The sequence below is a fragment of the Symsagittifera roscoffensis genome, chromosome 6 (assembly GCF_963678635.1).
Source record: "Symsagittifera roscoffensis chromosome 6, txSymRosc1.1, whole genome shotgun sequence".
Taxonomy (NCBI): Eukaryota; Metazoa; Xenacoelomorpha; order Acoela; family Convolutidae; genus Symsagittifera; species Symsagittifera roscoffensis.
In genome coordinates, this window is record NC_087067.1 from 32,273,998 (window position 1) to 32,287,480 (window position 13,483).

General features: G+C 35.6%; 1 protein-coding gene across 1 annotated transcript in view; it reads right to left on the bottom strand.

Moving 5' to 3' along the window:
• Positions 1 to 220: 220 nt before the first annotated feature.
• LOC134848069 (zinc finger RNA-binding protein-like) overlaps positions 221 to 13,483 on the bottom strand; it is a 28,888-nt gene continuing 15,625 nt past the window's right edge. The window contains exons 2-4 of the mRNA XM_063865409.1: positions 12,200 to 12,700; positions 910 to 1,653; positions 221 to 803 (exon numbers count right to left, since the gene is read on the bottom strand). Of these exons, the coding sequence (XP_063721479.1) occupies positions 288 to 803; positions 910 to 1,653; positions 12,200 to 12,700 (1,761 nt within the window). The 3' untranslated portion in view covers positions 221 to 287. The remainder of the gene's footprint in view (positions 804 to 909; positions 1,654 to 12,199; positions 12,701 to 13,483) is intronic.

A 13,483-nucleotide genomic window follows, 5' to 3' on the forward strand; every position in this document is an offset into this window, starting at 1 on the left:
TTCGATTCGACCTGAGATTCGCAGTATAACTTTTCAGCTATATGCTCGAAACCAGTAAACTTATTCACGCGGCAGCATTACTCCACGTGTGCCATAGAAAAAATTGCAAGAAACCACTTTCCTGTCTCGAATTTCTGAAATTGTTGGATAATTTTATAAGCGCATTATATACTTGAATGAAGTAAACAATTTGAGAAAATGGAAGAGATAATAAAAGGAAAAAATTTGGAGGGTAATTTGAAACGGAAATTGAACGGAAGAAAAATCTGTATATTGACTCATCAATTTTAATCGAGTTTGCTTTTTTTCTCGGGAATTTGGCCGCCGACGTCGTCTGTAATTTCAATTTTTACAGAAGCTGGCGGCGCATGGTGTTTCAATAACTGCAAGGGCGGTTTCATCTGCGAAGCTCCCTGTGGCTGATTGCTATAATCTTGCTCCTGACAACTTGCTCCATTAATTGCACTAAGCTCACCGCTGCTATCATTTTCCCGCTTCATGAGGGGACGTTCTCTGGTCAATGAAGTCAGTGGTTTCAAAGGAGTCAGGGGCGGCGCTGCTGCTGTTACTGCCGGTTTAGTGGTCATAACTTGTTCCTTTTGTGAATATGTGACTGCCCGTTGTTCCGCCACCGATCGCACATTCACAGGCGCTAATGCTGGTGTTAGATTGGGTAGAGGAGGCGTGGTGTCCAATACAGAAGGAGTTGGAAGTGGAGGCAGCTTAGTTTTAAGACCCAATACTTTCTCCGTTTGATTCATGGCTATTAGTCGAAGCGCATGCTGGGCGCTAGTTGTTATGTCCTAAGTAACAAAAAAAGAGCTCCCATTAGACCAACTGGGCATACATAAATCGATGATCTCCCTCTTAACCCTACTTGGCGGAGCATATCTGGTTTTGTTCACTCACCTGACAGTCCTGTTGCTCTACATCTTTGGCCGCATTCACATTATTCTTCTCGCATGGGTCATACACACCATTATGAGCAGGTAGCAGAACTGCAGCAGATACTATCTCGAAGAACCTTCTCAGCAGCTCTCCGGGACCCATTTCATGAGCGACCGTTCGCAGTGCCTTGTCACACAGCAATTCGATCACGTAGACTGGGAACACATGCCATGTTGGTATACGCCGCTTCAGATCCCTCAGACACCTTAGCACCACGATCAATGACGAATTGAGTTTCGATTTGGAGTCGAACCACTTCGCACGGCGCATTTCGGCCAGCGATAGATTGCACAAGTCTTTGTCTAGCATCTTAGGGGGATCGGTGGTGGGATCTGGGTCTTCGCGTACGGCTGGTGATGTTATGTTTACGGCACAAGTATATCCTAAATTTTTAGCCTTTATGTTAATGCAGCAGTCTTGAATGCGCAGCGTGACCTCAAATTCTTCGTTTTCAAAAATATTAACTTGAGGGATCTTTTCAGACACTAATGTGTGGATGCTCATAATTATTTTCTGATCCGGTTTCTTAGCACATAGCACCACTAGTTCGAATGCAGTTTCCCCCTTCAGCGAGATGCCTTTGGCGAAACAGCCGATACGCATCACAGCCTTCAGATTCTTCTCCGCACTGTTGTTTGGAGCACACATACATTCTGACACCAGTTTGAGAGCGCTCTCAATCACCGACAGGAACTGATCGGCCAACTAAACATGCAACGTCACTGACCTATATCGACTAAACACTACAAAAATAACATAGCTACACAGAGGCGAAGCTGAGCTTTGCACCACTTGAGATACAACACAAGAAAAAAAATCGAAAATGTCGAAAAAACAATCTATCAAAATGAATCAGGGAATATTTTTTCAAATTGAAGGAAAAAATAACGCATTTAAGTTCTTTGACATTCGAGGAACAGTTATGATTGTCATTTTTTACGATAAAATTAAGTCAACTAGAGAAAACTGGAATCAACGGTAAAGTTCATATTTCGCTGGGAAATCTGAAAATTAAAATCCACTTTCGAAATTTTAAGTCGATTACATTTTTCATGACCTTTACACATTTCTGCTTTTCTATACTGGAGTTTGCCTTCCTTCCCAAGTGAAATGAAGTGAACTTGAGAAACAAAAAGTCAAACGGCGAAAAGCCAAATTGGAATTTGAACAAAATAAGACTTTTCCTGAAAAAAAAATATCACAATCTATATATAAATTTATATTTTGTTAGCCCCCGGCCTGCTCAGTGCAGGACTAACCGTGCAGGACAAACCCCGAAAAAACAAATATGAGCACGAACAAAAAATAGACTTTTCTCAGAAAAAATAAACAACAAATCATCACAACCTATATAAGAGTCTTGGCTTCGTTCATTGACTCTTAAAACAAAAGAAGGGTTAAAGCTGCACTTCTCAAACAAGCCAAAAGTCTCTCTAGAGAGGTCCAATGAAACGCCACTAAGGAAAACGCAAGGAAAATCAGAAATATAAATTGCAAAAAAAAAGAATTTATTTCTCCGGTATACATATGATATGATACATCAAAACAAATTACAAAATCAAATTGACAATTTTTTTTCGTTATGCTCAATTATAATCAACAGAACACCGTGGAGAGGACAGGCTAAAGGCACGCTTAGGTGCCCTATTAATACCTACCCTTAAAATTAAATTATTTCCACAAACAAAACAAAAAACTTTTTTTTGTTAAATGATTTTAATTTTTCTTCTTTCTTTTCTTCCTATATTTCTTCCAGGAATAAGACGCCCACTGCAACAATAAACAAACATATCTACCACAAACTACAAACACACCTATCTAAAACTAAGCTTCCTAGGATGATAGAAGGAAAAAATTAAAACATCGATTATCAAATTGATAAATCATAAAAACATCGAAGTCTCGAAAACTATTTTCTCAGGATAGATTCGACACCCTACGTCTATTATCTATCAGCATCTAAATACGGGTTAAAAAACCAAAATAATAAATTGAATTGTTCATTATATAGCGGGCGGGTAAGTTCTGAATTTCCTAGAAGATAATTGTTTTTTAATTTGTGCACAAACAAAAATTTGCTTGCTATTCATTTGTCCAAAATTATCTGTTGTTACACAATTTTCGCATTAAACAATGAGAAGCTTTGCTCCATGGTTCTGGATTGATGCAGATTTGATTTTTTTGAAGCACGCTGGTTTTTTAAAAGCTTGAAGTGATGATGTACAGGTATTATATGCAAAATCACTTTCTGTAAATAAATGATTCAAAAAACTTATCGAATGCATTTTTTTCACAACTGATCAAAGGCAAAATTTTATTAGATCGTATCCATAAAGTTCAAGTACCGACAAAATCTTATTATTTTGAAATTCATCTGAAATAAATCATTTTGATCAGTTTCTTTTGATTTAGAAAAATTTCGTTCGAACTCAAAAAAGACGTACATTCCTAAGCAACAAACCAAATTGTATACTTAGTTGAACGTAAGCATTATGATATTTAATCATAACTGCTCTGGGTACAAAATATCTCAATTTGGAAAAAAAACATCGCAATGGCTACCTAGTGTCGATTTGATTTTTGCAATATGACTTTTGAAAATTAATTTATTGTCTACAATAATACCTTAATACTTACACGACTCTTTAGGACACAAACGATATTACCTGGAGCAACATGCAGATTTTATTTTTGAAAAAACTATTCAACGAAGTTTTATCTGTATTTAGTGTTAATTAGCGTTTAATGCACCGCCGGTGCCTCGAATTTTTTAGACAGCTCATGAAAAACCGCATATAAATTTGAAGCAAAATCTGCAAACTTTTAGTGTACTCTAACTGCACCGAATTAGAGGGTTGGTAATTTCAAAATTTGTAACTTTTTTAATTCCCATTTTGAAAAACCATAAAAGCGTCATCTTGAAAACTTAACTAGCCTCTGGAGAAATTTGGAGGCCAGATTTGCAACCACTGAGAGCCTCTGATAGCACCCCACTATACGGTTGGGAATTTCAAATTTCATGATTTTTTTTTACATAAGATTCCCGACAAAAAGTGAATAAATGATGAAAAACGTCTTATCTCGGAAACTAAAAGGATTTGAGCATTCATATTTAGAGATAAAATTTGAGACGCCTGGGTATACGCTGACATTAAGGTTGTGTCTTCATCAAGTTGGTAGTTTCAAATTTTGCGAATTTCTTTGTAGATAATTTCTTGGAGAAATTTTGAAAAAAAAATCAAAAACGTCACATCTCGGAAACTTAAAGGCTTTTAAAATCAGCGCTACACCCTGAATGTTCCGATTACCTTGAGTCGTGTCTGAAGCAGGATTTGGCAGAATTTTTGCAGTTTTTTTTATTTCTGTTTAAGTTCGATTCAAATTCATTTGCTAAAAAGAAGGCAAATTTATTCTCAAGTAACAAAAGTGAAATTGGCGCAAAAAATGCGTTTGTCGTTAGTTTTGGAAGTGTTTTTAATTTTTGAGAATTGCAACAATGTCTATTCACCCAGTGTTCAACCCAGTTTTCTCTAATTGTGTTGTTTTTATGAACAAAAGGTCACTCATCACAGATAATTGAAATTGAAAGAGCTTGAGCAGTCGCATGCGGCAAGATTTGTAACTCCTGAGAGTGCCCAGAGAGCAGTCAATTACAAAGTTAGGAATTTCAAACTAAGAAAAAAAAACTTTCTGAAATTTTTGAAAAAAAATCACAAAAATGTCATATCTCGAAAACTACAAGGCTTTGAACAGTAATATTTGGAGGCAAGATTTGCATCACTTTAGAGTACCCTGACAGCACCCAACTACAGGTTTGGGAATTTCAGCTTTTGCGAAAAAAATTAATATACGCTTTCTGGAAAATTTATGAAAAAATCACAAAAAACGTCATATCTCGAAAACAACAAAGATTTGAGCAGTCATAATTGGAGCCAATATTCGGAATCCTTGAGAGTACTCTGGCAGAACCCAAATACAGGGTTGCGAATTTCTGCTTTTGCGAAAAGAAAACTAAAATACCTTCTCTGAAAATTTTTTGAAAAAATCACCAAAAAAGTCATATCTCGAAAAATTCAAGGATTTGAACAGTCATTTTTGGAAACAACACTTGCAACAATTTAGAGTACCCTGACAGCACCCAACTACAGGTTTGGGAGTTTCAGCTTTTGCGAAAAAAATTATAAACGTTTTCTGAAAAACTTTTGAAAATATCACAAAAAACGTCATATCTCGACAACAAAAAAAATTGAGCAGTCACAATTGGAGGCAAGATTCGGAATCTTTGAGAGTACTCTGGAAGAACTCAAACACAGGGTTGGGAATGGCAGCTTTTGCGAAAAAAAATTTTATAAGTTCTTTTGAATATTTTTTAAAAAAATCACAAAAAACGTCATATCTCGAAAAGTACAAGAATTTGAACAGTCATATTTGGAGGCGAGATTCGGAATCATTGAGAGTACTCTGGCAGAACCCGACTACAGGGTTGCGAATTTCTGCTTTTGCGAAAAGAAAACTAAAATACCTTCTCTGAAAATTTTTTGAAAAAATCACCAAAAAAGTCATATCTCGAAAAATTCAAGGATTTGAACAGTCATTTTTGGAAACAACACTTGCAACAATTTAGAGTACCCTGACAGCACCCAACTACAGGTTTGGGAGTTTCAGCTTTTGCGAAAAAAATTATAAACGTTTTCTGAAAAACTTTTGAAAATATCACAAAAAACGTCATATCTCGACAACAAAAAAAATTGAGCAGTCACAATTGGAGGCAAGATTCGGAATCTTTGAGAGTACTCTGGAAGAACTCAAACACAGGGTTGGGAATGGCAGCTTTTGTGAAAAAAAATTTTATAAGTTTTTTTGAATATTTTTTGAAAAAATCACAAAAAACGTCATATCTCGAAAAGTACAAGAATTTGAACAGTCATATTTGGATGCGAGATTCGGAATCGTTGAGAGTACTCTAGCAGAACCCGACTACAGGGTTCCGAACTTCTGCTTTTGCGAAAAAAAAATTAAAATACCTTTTCTGAAATATTTTTGAAAAAACCACAAAAAAAGTCATATCTCGAAAACAACAAGGATTTGAGCAGTCATGAATTTATTAAACAACTGAGGATAATAAGCAGTAGAACAAACGTAGACACAAGACAATTGATAAGAGTAGGCTTGTCATGAGATGTGTCTACGTTCGTTCTACTGCTTATTATCCTCAGTTGTTTAATAAATTCATGAGTTGCTTCCTTCTCGGATCATCAGAATCATCTATTGAAGAAAATCTAAATCTAGCAAAGAAGGTCGAAGGTGCGATATCAAATTCAGTTAATGCGTTGATCCCAAAGTTGCTTGATGACATCGAAGTGCAAACCAAGGAAGTTACAAAATTGGCGATAAGCAAAATCAAAAGTGAAAGATCTGTGTAAAGGACGAAATATCTCACAACGAAAAGAATGTCAATCTCAAAACACTGTCGGAGTCTGAGTTGTTAGAGAATTACAACCGCAGGGATAATGTGAAAATCCTCGGGCTCAAAGAAACAAATAACGGGCAAAGGGAGATGATGGAAACAACAATTAAAAAAGTTGTTGACATAAGCGATGCACTAGAGGCCCAAATATCAGAGAACGATATATCCATTGCGCATAGGCTACCATCTCGAAACTCCGGCAACAAGCCAGTAATTGTTAGATTTGCCAGAAGAATGAAAAAAATCGATCTCCTAAAAAAGAAAAAGAATTTGGTAAACCATGAAGAGTTGAGAGATCAAAATATTCGAAGATCTTAGTGCTGCAAGAGTCAATTTCTTCAAAATCATGAGGTCGGATGAGAGAATTCAATACACTTCGACTCGCGAAGGAACAATATTTTTTTTTCATTTGGAAAGCAGACGAAAAATTGTACAAAACTAATGGGCTGTATGAAGGTGGTCAGTTCCTGGAATATAAACTGGATGTTGTTAGAAACTGTTTCAATGGCGTTTTCCGGAGCTCAGCCGGACAAATGGGATCGTGAAATGGATAAAGTGCAGGAACCAATTAGCCAAAAAATTAATGGTGCTACTGTTAACTTATTACTTTCTAATGTTCAATCATTAAAAAAACACCTTGAAGATGTGGAAACACTTCTAGGTAGTCTCGAGTCTCCGATGAATTTACTAGGTCTTACAGAAACGAGGCTTAGGGAAATTGATGATGTTAACTTGTTTAAAATCACAGGTTTCCATACCATCATAACTAATACCAAAAAAACTAGAGGTAGGGGAACTATGCTACAGCTAGGCGATAAGGTTAACTTATAAGAACAGCTTGAGAGTGGCTTTCCAGAATCCTTATCAATCCTTGTTGAAGTTAGTGGTAAACAATTTATAGTTGTGTTGGCATGTACCCCCACGATATGATTAAATTTGTCAATGAGCTCGATAAGGAACTAGAGCGTCTTGCTCAGTATAAAAAACCGATAATTCTAACGGGAGATATCAACATCGATACACTACAGAAAAATAAGTTACAGCAATCATATCTGAACACAATAATAGCAAATGGGTTTGAACTTTTGAGTAAATCTGCAACTCGAATGAATGACACATCAAAAACTTGTATAGAACATTTTATAATCAGGAATTTAGAAAATCCGACCATTGAAGTATTAGATAATGAATGCTTTTCTGATCATTATCCCATACTATTGAAATCTAATTTTGACATTAAAGGTGCTTTATCAAGTAATTCATTTCGTGATACGTCCTTCTTAACAAAAGAAAATAAAATGAAGGATTTTTTGGTTAAGTTTGAAAAAAAACTTAGAAGATGCAAATCTGATCAGCGATAACAACATAGACCTTGCGTACAAAAAGTTCAAGCACAGCTTGATGAAATCCTTAAACCTTTTGCATCATTACGTAATATGATACGCAAAAGCAAAACTAATGCTCCTTGGTTCACTAAAGGCTTGAAGAAATTGTTTATAAAAAGAAAATCGCTTGTACAAATTGTGGAAGTCAGACAAATTGAATTCTCTTAGAAAAGTTTACTTTCTTAAGCATCGTCAAAAAGTCGAAAAATTTATAAGAATCGCGAAAAAAGATTATTTCTATCAAAAATTTAATATATGTATTGGAGACCCGCGACAAGTTTTAAAGTTTTAAATGAAATAAATGGCAAGACCGCAAAATCATCAAAAATTTCAGCTCTTTTAATCAATAACAATAAATTATCTGACCCCGTTCTAAAATCTAACGCTTTTAATGATTTTTTCGCTTCGGTAGGAACCAAGTTAGCAAGCAAAATTGATCACGTGGAGCCAGTGATTAAAATAGAAGACGTAAGCCAATCTATGTATCTCTTTAATAGTACAATTTGTGAGATAATTGATGTGATAGAGAGTCTGAAGCCCAAGCATACTTGTGGCATCGATGGAATTAGTAACCTTTTTTTTAGTTAAAAGCAGGTATGTGTTAGCACCTTATTTAACATACTTAACTATTCTCTCATTTTGCTCCGGTATGTTTCCTTAAAGCCTCAAGTATACTCGGGTTTTACCTCTTCATAAAGCTGATAGCAGAATAATTATGAACAATTACTGTCCAATATCACTTTTAAGTAGCTGCAGCAAAGTTATTGAAAAAATCATGCACTCTCGATTTTACAATTATCTTGAAAAGTTTGATTTACTGTATCGTCGTCAGTTTGGGTTCCGGGAGAAGTTTGCCACATTTGATGCATTAGCTGAATTGACTAAAAGATTAAGACTAGGTGTTGATAAAAACATTAAAAAGCGAGATTATTTTGAATTTTTTTTTTAATTTGAAACTCCTACCATGTAGTTGGGGGGCTGTCAGAGTAATCTCAGGAATTGTAAGCTCGGCCTCAAATGAAGAATGCCCAAATCATTTCTGTTTAAGGGATAAAACAATTTTTGTGATTTTTTTTGGAAATTTTCAGAAAGCTCAAAATACAAAAAAATTTGTTAAAGTGAAATTCCCAACCCTGTAGGCAAGGTAATTAGAATGCTATGGAGTTCTTGGAAAATTATAAATGATTCGAAAGCTATCTATCCAATAGGTAGCAATGTGTACATGTAAACAACTGTTCATCTGATTGGTTGCAAGTAAACACGGGAATACCTCAAGGCTCTGTTTTAGGCCCTCTTGTTTCTTGTTTATTTTAACAACATACAGCACGCAGTTTGCAATTCAAATGTGTTTCTATTTGCAGATGATACAAACATATCATGTCAAACATCCATCTATAAAGAATACAGTTAGACTTGACCAACATTTCTTCCTGGCTTTGTTCAAATAAATTAACCTTAAACTCAGAGAAAACTACTTTAATTAATTTTACTAAGGATAGAAGTGCTTCCATTCTTTCTATTGATATACTTGATTTTACTTTTCAGCCAAAACTTTTTTTGCAAATACCTAGGTGTCATTGTAGATGATAAGCTTAAATTTTTTCACCATATACAGAATGTTCAATCAGAACTAGGTCGTCACAGTGGTGTAATATCAAAAATGAGACTTTTTGTATCAAGATCCATCCTACTGAAACAATATGTCGAATATCAAGCCAATAATACAAAATGGCTTGCTCGTCTACGGCGGCACGAGTTCTTCTTTTTTAACTTTGAATATGCAACGAAAAATTGTTCGCATGATCTGCTTCAAAAGGAAATTTGATATCATTACTAAATTCTTTTCTGATAACAAAATACTAACAGTTCATGAGTTATGTGTACGATTTGATGAAGTTTTGTTTACGATCACTAAATCAAAAACATCCAACTTGTTTTCTCAATTCTTTGTTTACTTTTAAAAATTTTGCCTATAATACGCGATTTTCAGAAGGTCAATCATTTGTTCCACCATTCTGTAAGAATAAGAAAAAATCATGTTCTCTGGCTAATAGGGGTTCAAAGTTATTGAATATTATGAGTAGAAATAAGCTGTTACCCGAAAATATTGGATTGATGTCAAAAAATGAAGAATAAAGCTTCGTCCATAAATTTAAAGATAATTGCATTTCTGGCAATTAAGAGTTGGTGCAAAACATATTTCTATGAAATTTTTTTAAATGGTACCCGCTATCAAACAACCATTCTAGGGTTGCGATTCTATGCTGAAAAAATGACACTCCAAATCCTTGTAGTTTTCGAGATATCTCATTTTTTTTTCTTTCATATTATTTCTCATACCCTTAGTTCGTCAGAGGGAATGAGAATTGGCCGAAATGACAGGACCAGATGTAAAAACTATTCCTTAATGAGGGCTTAATTTTAGGGGGAAAATAAATTTTTCCCACAATCCTATATTTATTCGAATGCAAATTTATCTTTATTACTTAGTTGCAATCATAATTTGTTCAACGGGTAGACGCCAAGTAGGCACATACTGCGCCTTTTGTCTATCCCCTCCATTTTGTTGATTTGATAATTTAAATAAATTGATGCTTGTATTATCAACTATATGGAGAAATAAATTCTTCTTCTAATTAAACCAAAAACAAAGAGGCAAAGCTAAGCTTCGCCCCAGTTGTAATACAAATAGATCTATCAAAATGAATGAAGACAGTTGCAAAAAAAATCTTGCAAAAAATCATACCCAAATAGCATAATGCAAAACCAGCTTCGGATTAGCACCAACCAGGCGGCGACAAAGCCGAAAATACCTGAGCAGAAACTCGTAGAGACAAAATCGCTGAAATTGTTTCAAAAACTTTATAATCAATATATTTACAATCATTTCATTATTTTCAGTATCCAAGTTAGCTGCGTACTTTCATAAGAAAAATTGAGCACTTCAACCTCATTGGTTAACTTCAAATTACGTTCCACGTAGAGGCTTTATTCTGATCGAACAATTTGAAAAATAATGAGAAAATACCTGAGCAGAAACTCTTCCAGCCAAATTTTTTAATTTCATAAAATTTTCAAACACAGGCGAAGCGGAGCTTCGCACCGCTTGCGATGCAACAAAAAACGGCACGGCAGCTAGCCCAAAAAAGATACGCAAGATGAATTGAAAAAAAAATTAAAAACTAATTTTTTAAAGTTTGTCTGGAATGCAGGTAAATTTAATGAAAAATGCAATTGCCAGTTTAAATAATCATTAAGAATAAAGTTCGTTGAGCGGATAATGAGGAGACAAAATTTGAGTAGACAATTGTCAAGCCGAACTAAAATCAAACTCAAGCTATAAAACATTTTGAGCCAAAAAAAAATTCTAAGCAACCCCCACCTTCCCTTCCGTAATCACAAAAGCAATTTGAAAAATTTGATGCTTCATACACCGAATTAACAAGGAACTAAACTAATATGCATCAGCCGAAACCATTTAAGCCGAAAAAACCTTAGTAAAAAAAGCAAAGATAAAAAAGCGAAAAAAGATAATTAAAAACAGGAGTTGATTTACAACCAACAATAAAATTTCGAATAGAACGGCCAATTAAAATAAAAGGCAGACATGCTCAGAAAAAAATCTCTTGACAGGCATTCTGTTCTGTTGCTATCAGCTACCTTCGACAGCGACTAACAGCCGAGCGAAGTGACTCAACTGATTTTGTTAAACTAGTTGTAAACTAGGAAAAAGTCTATATACCAGTTTGATAACGCTTGCTAATCGCAAACAGAAATACTTACTTTCCACTTCCCTTGATAGCACGCCAGTTTTTTTTCGCGTATCAAACGACGCAAAAAGCGACTACTAAGCTGATATAAAACAAGCCGAAATCTATCAAGCCGAAAAAAAGAACAAGCCGAGTGGTAAAAATATAACCAATTGAAAACGTGCGGAAGGAAGCGCAAAAAACGTGTTTTCGTTGAAACGACACAAAATTTGGTCACTAAATTGATAAACAACAGGCCTAAATAAATAAGCTGATTGGGACAATGTAATAAGATAAACGATGTCTTGTGATTGGAACATGAAGAATCACAAAAACTGGACTAGCATAGATAGATGGACGCTATTAAGAGAAAGTAGATACCTAAAACCCAAAATACCGAGATACTTAAGAGCCGATTCTATGTCACCCAAATTACCTCAACCTACAAAAAAACTGTCTCTGCTGCGTGGCTTCGTAGGATTTTGATAGATAAATATTTTTCAATATTCTCTCTCCCACCTCTGAAAATGAATGGTACTCAAAAAAACATAGCAGATAATTGAACTTTACAGCACAGCAACTTCAACAGGTTGGGTGGGGAGGCAAACCATCCATCACTATTGTGGTTGTTTTTATGTAGTGTTTTTAACCTGTATCTCCTCAGCAGACGGACATATCTCAGTGTGTTTTCTCAGTATGGTGTTGTCGTTGTTGGAGGGCACCGCACTGATCTGTACACAGCCTGGAAACATAGTCAACACTTCCCTCTCACGCTGCCCAATTTTAGCCCTCATACCTTGCTCGCGATGCTCACGTCGCAACATCTCCTGGTGCTCGGCCTGCAGTCGTATTTGCTCAATCTGCTGGAAGGCCTGGGTGAGTTTCTTGTCGTGTGCTTTAAGATTGGGGTTCACCTTCAACTTGTACTCAGTCAAGTGTTTGCGGCCTTTGAGATGGTCGTCGCGCATGTATTTGTTGTTCATGTCGCAGTCACAAATAGTGCACTTGTAGTTGATGACCTTGCCGTGTTTATCCTTCTCCTCCACAATGCACTCCCTGCCCACTATAGGCTTCTCCTCTTTCACCGGCGGGGCAGCAACTGGCATCACTTGCTCCTGTGACTTCTGCGGTCGATCAGAAGTGAGCTCCATCTGAACAGAACATGCATATTTACAGCACAAAACAGTCACAGTCATTGCCCAGTCAGTCAGAATCTAACGCAGTGTCGCAAATTTAGCTTTACTGTTGTGGTAAACTTGTTGAATAATTCAAATGAAGCAAAGCTACTGTACATCCACTAACAACAATTGAATTGACAATAATTTCAGGATGCTGTGTTTGAAAGAAACTGACGAACGAGAAAGAATGCACTATAAAAAGACTGTTTTTGAAAACAAATCAGTTTTTGAAAACACCTCAAGGATACTCGAGGAGACCGTTGGATACAACGCCCGCCACATAAATAGACGAGATCACGCTCAAAAATCTAAGCAACTAACAAGCGGCAGCGAAAAGTCAGCTCGACTCTCCTTCGAGCTACTCCGCCTCATATCAAGTTTGGTTATTGCATTCATTATACAGTGTTGATTTGAAGCTTTTCAAGGGTAAAGATACACAAAAAGTAATGAGAAAAAAATTTGCTTAGAATTTCACCAGAATCGACATGGTGCATCCGAAATTCTCAACCAAAACTTTACCCCAAAAATGGGCCATTTTTTTAATTAATCAGAAATTACTCTGAAACTACTTCTTAATAGATGCGAATACTATATCGCAAGAATCCTGTTAAACAGCCCAACAAGGTTAAAGAAGGATCAAATCTCCAAAAACATGTATAATAGAAAAGAAAATATTTTTGCTTTTGATAGTCAATAAATGTGATTTTTACTATATAAAACCCAAAATCTTCGCTTATAAACAAATTGTAAGCAATT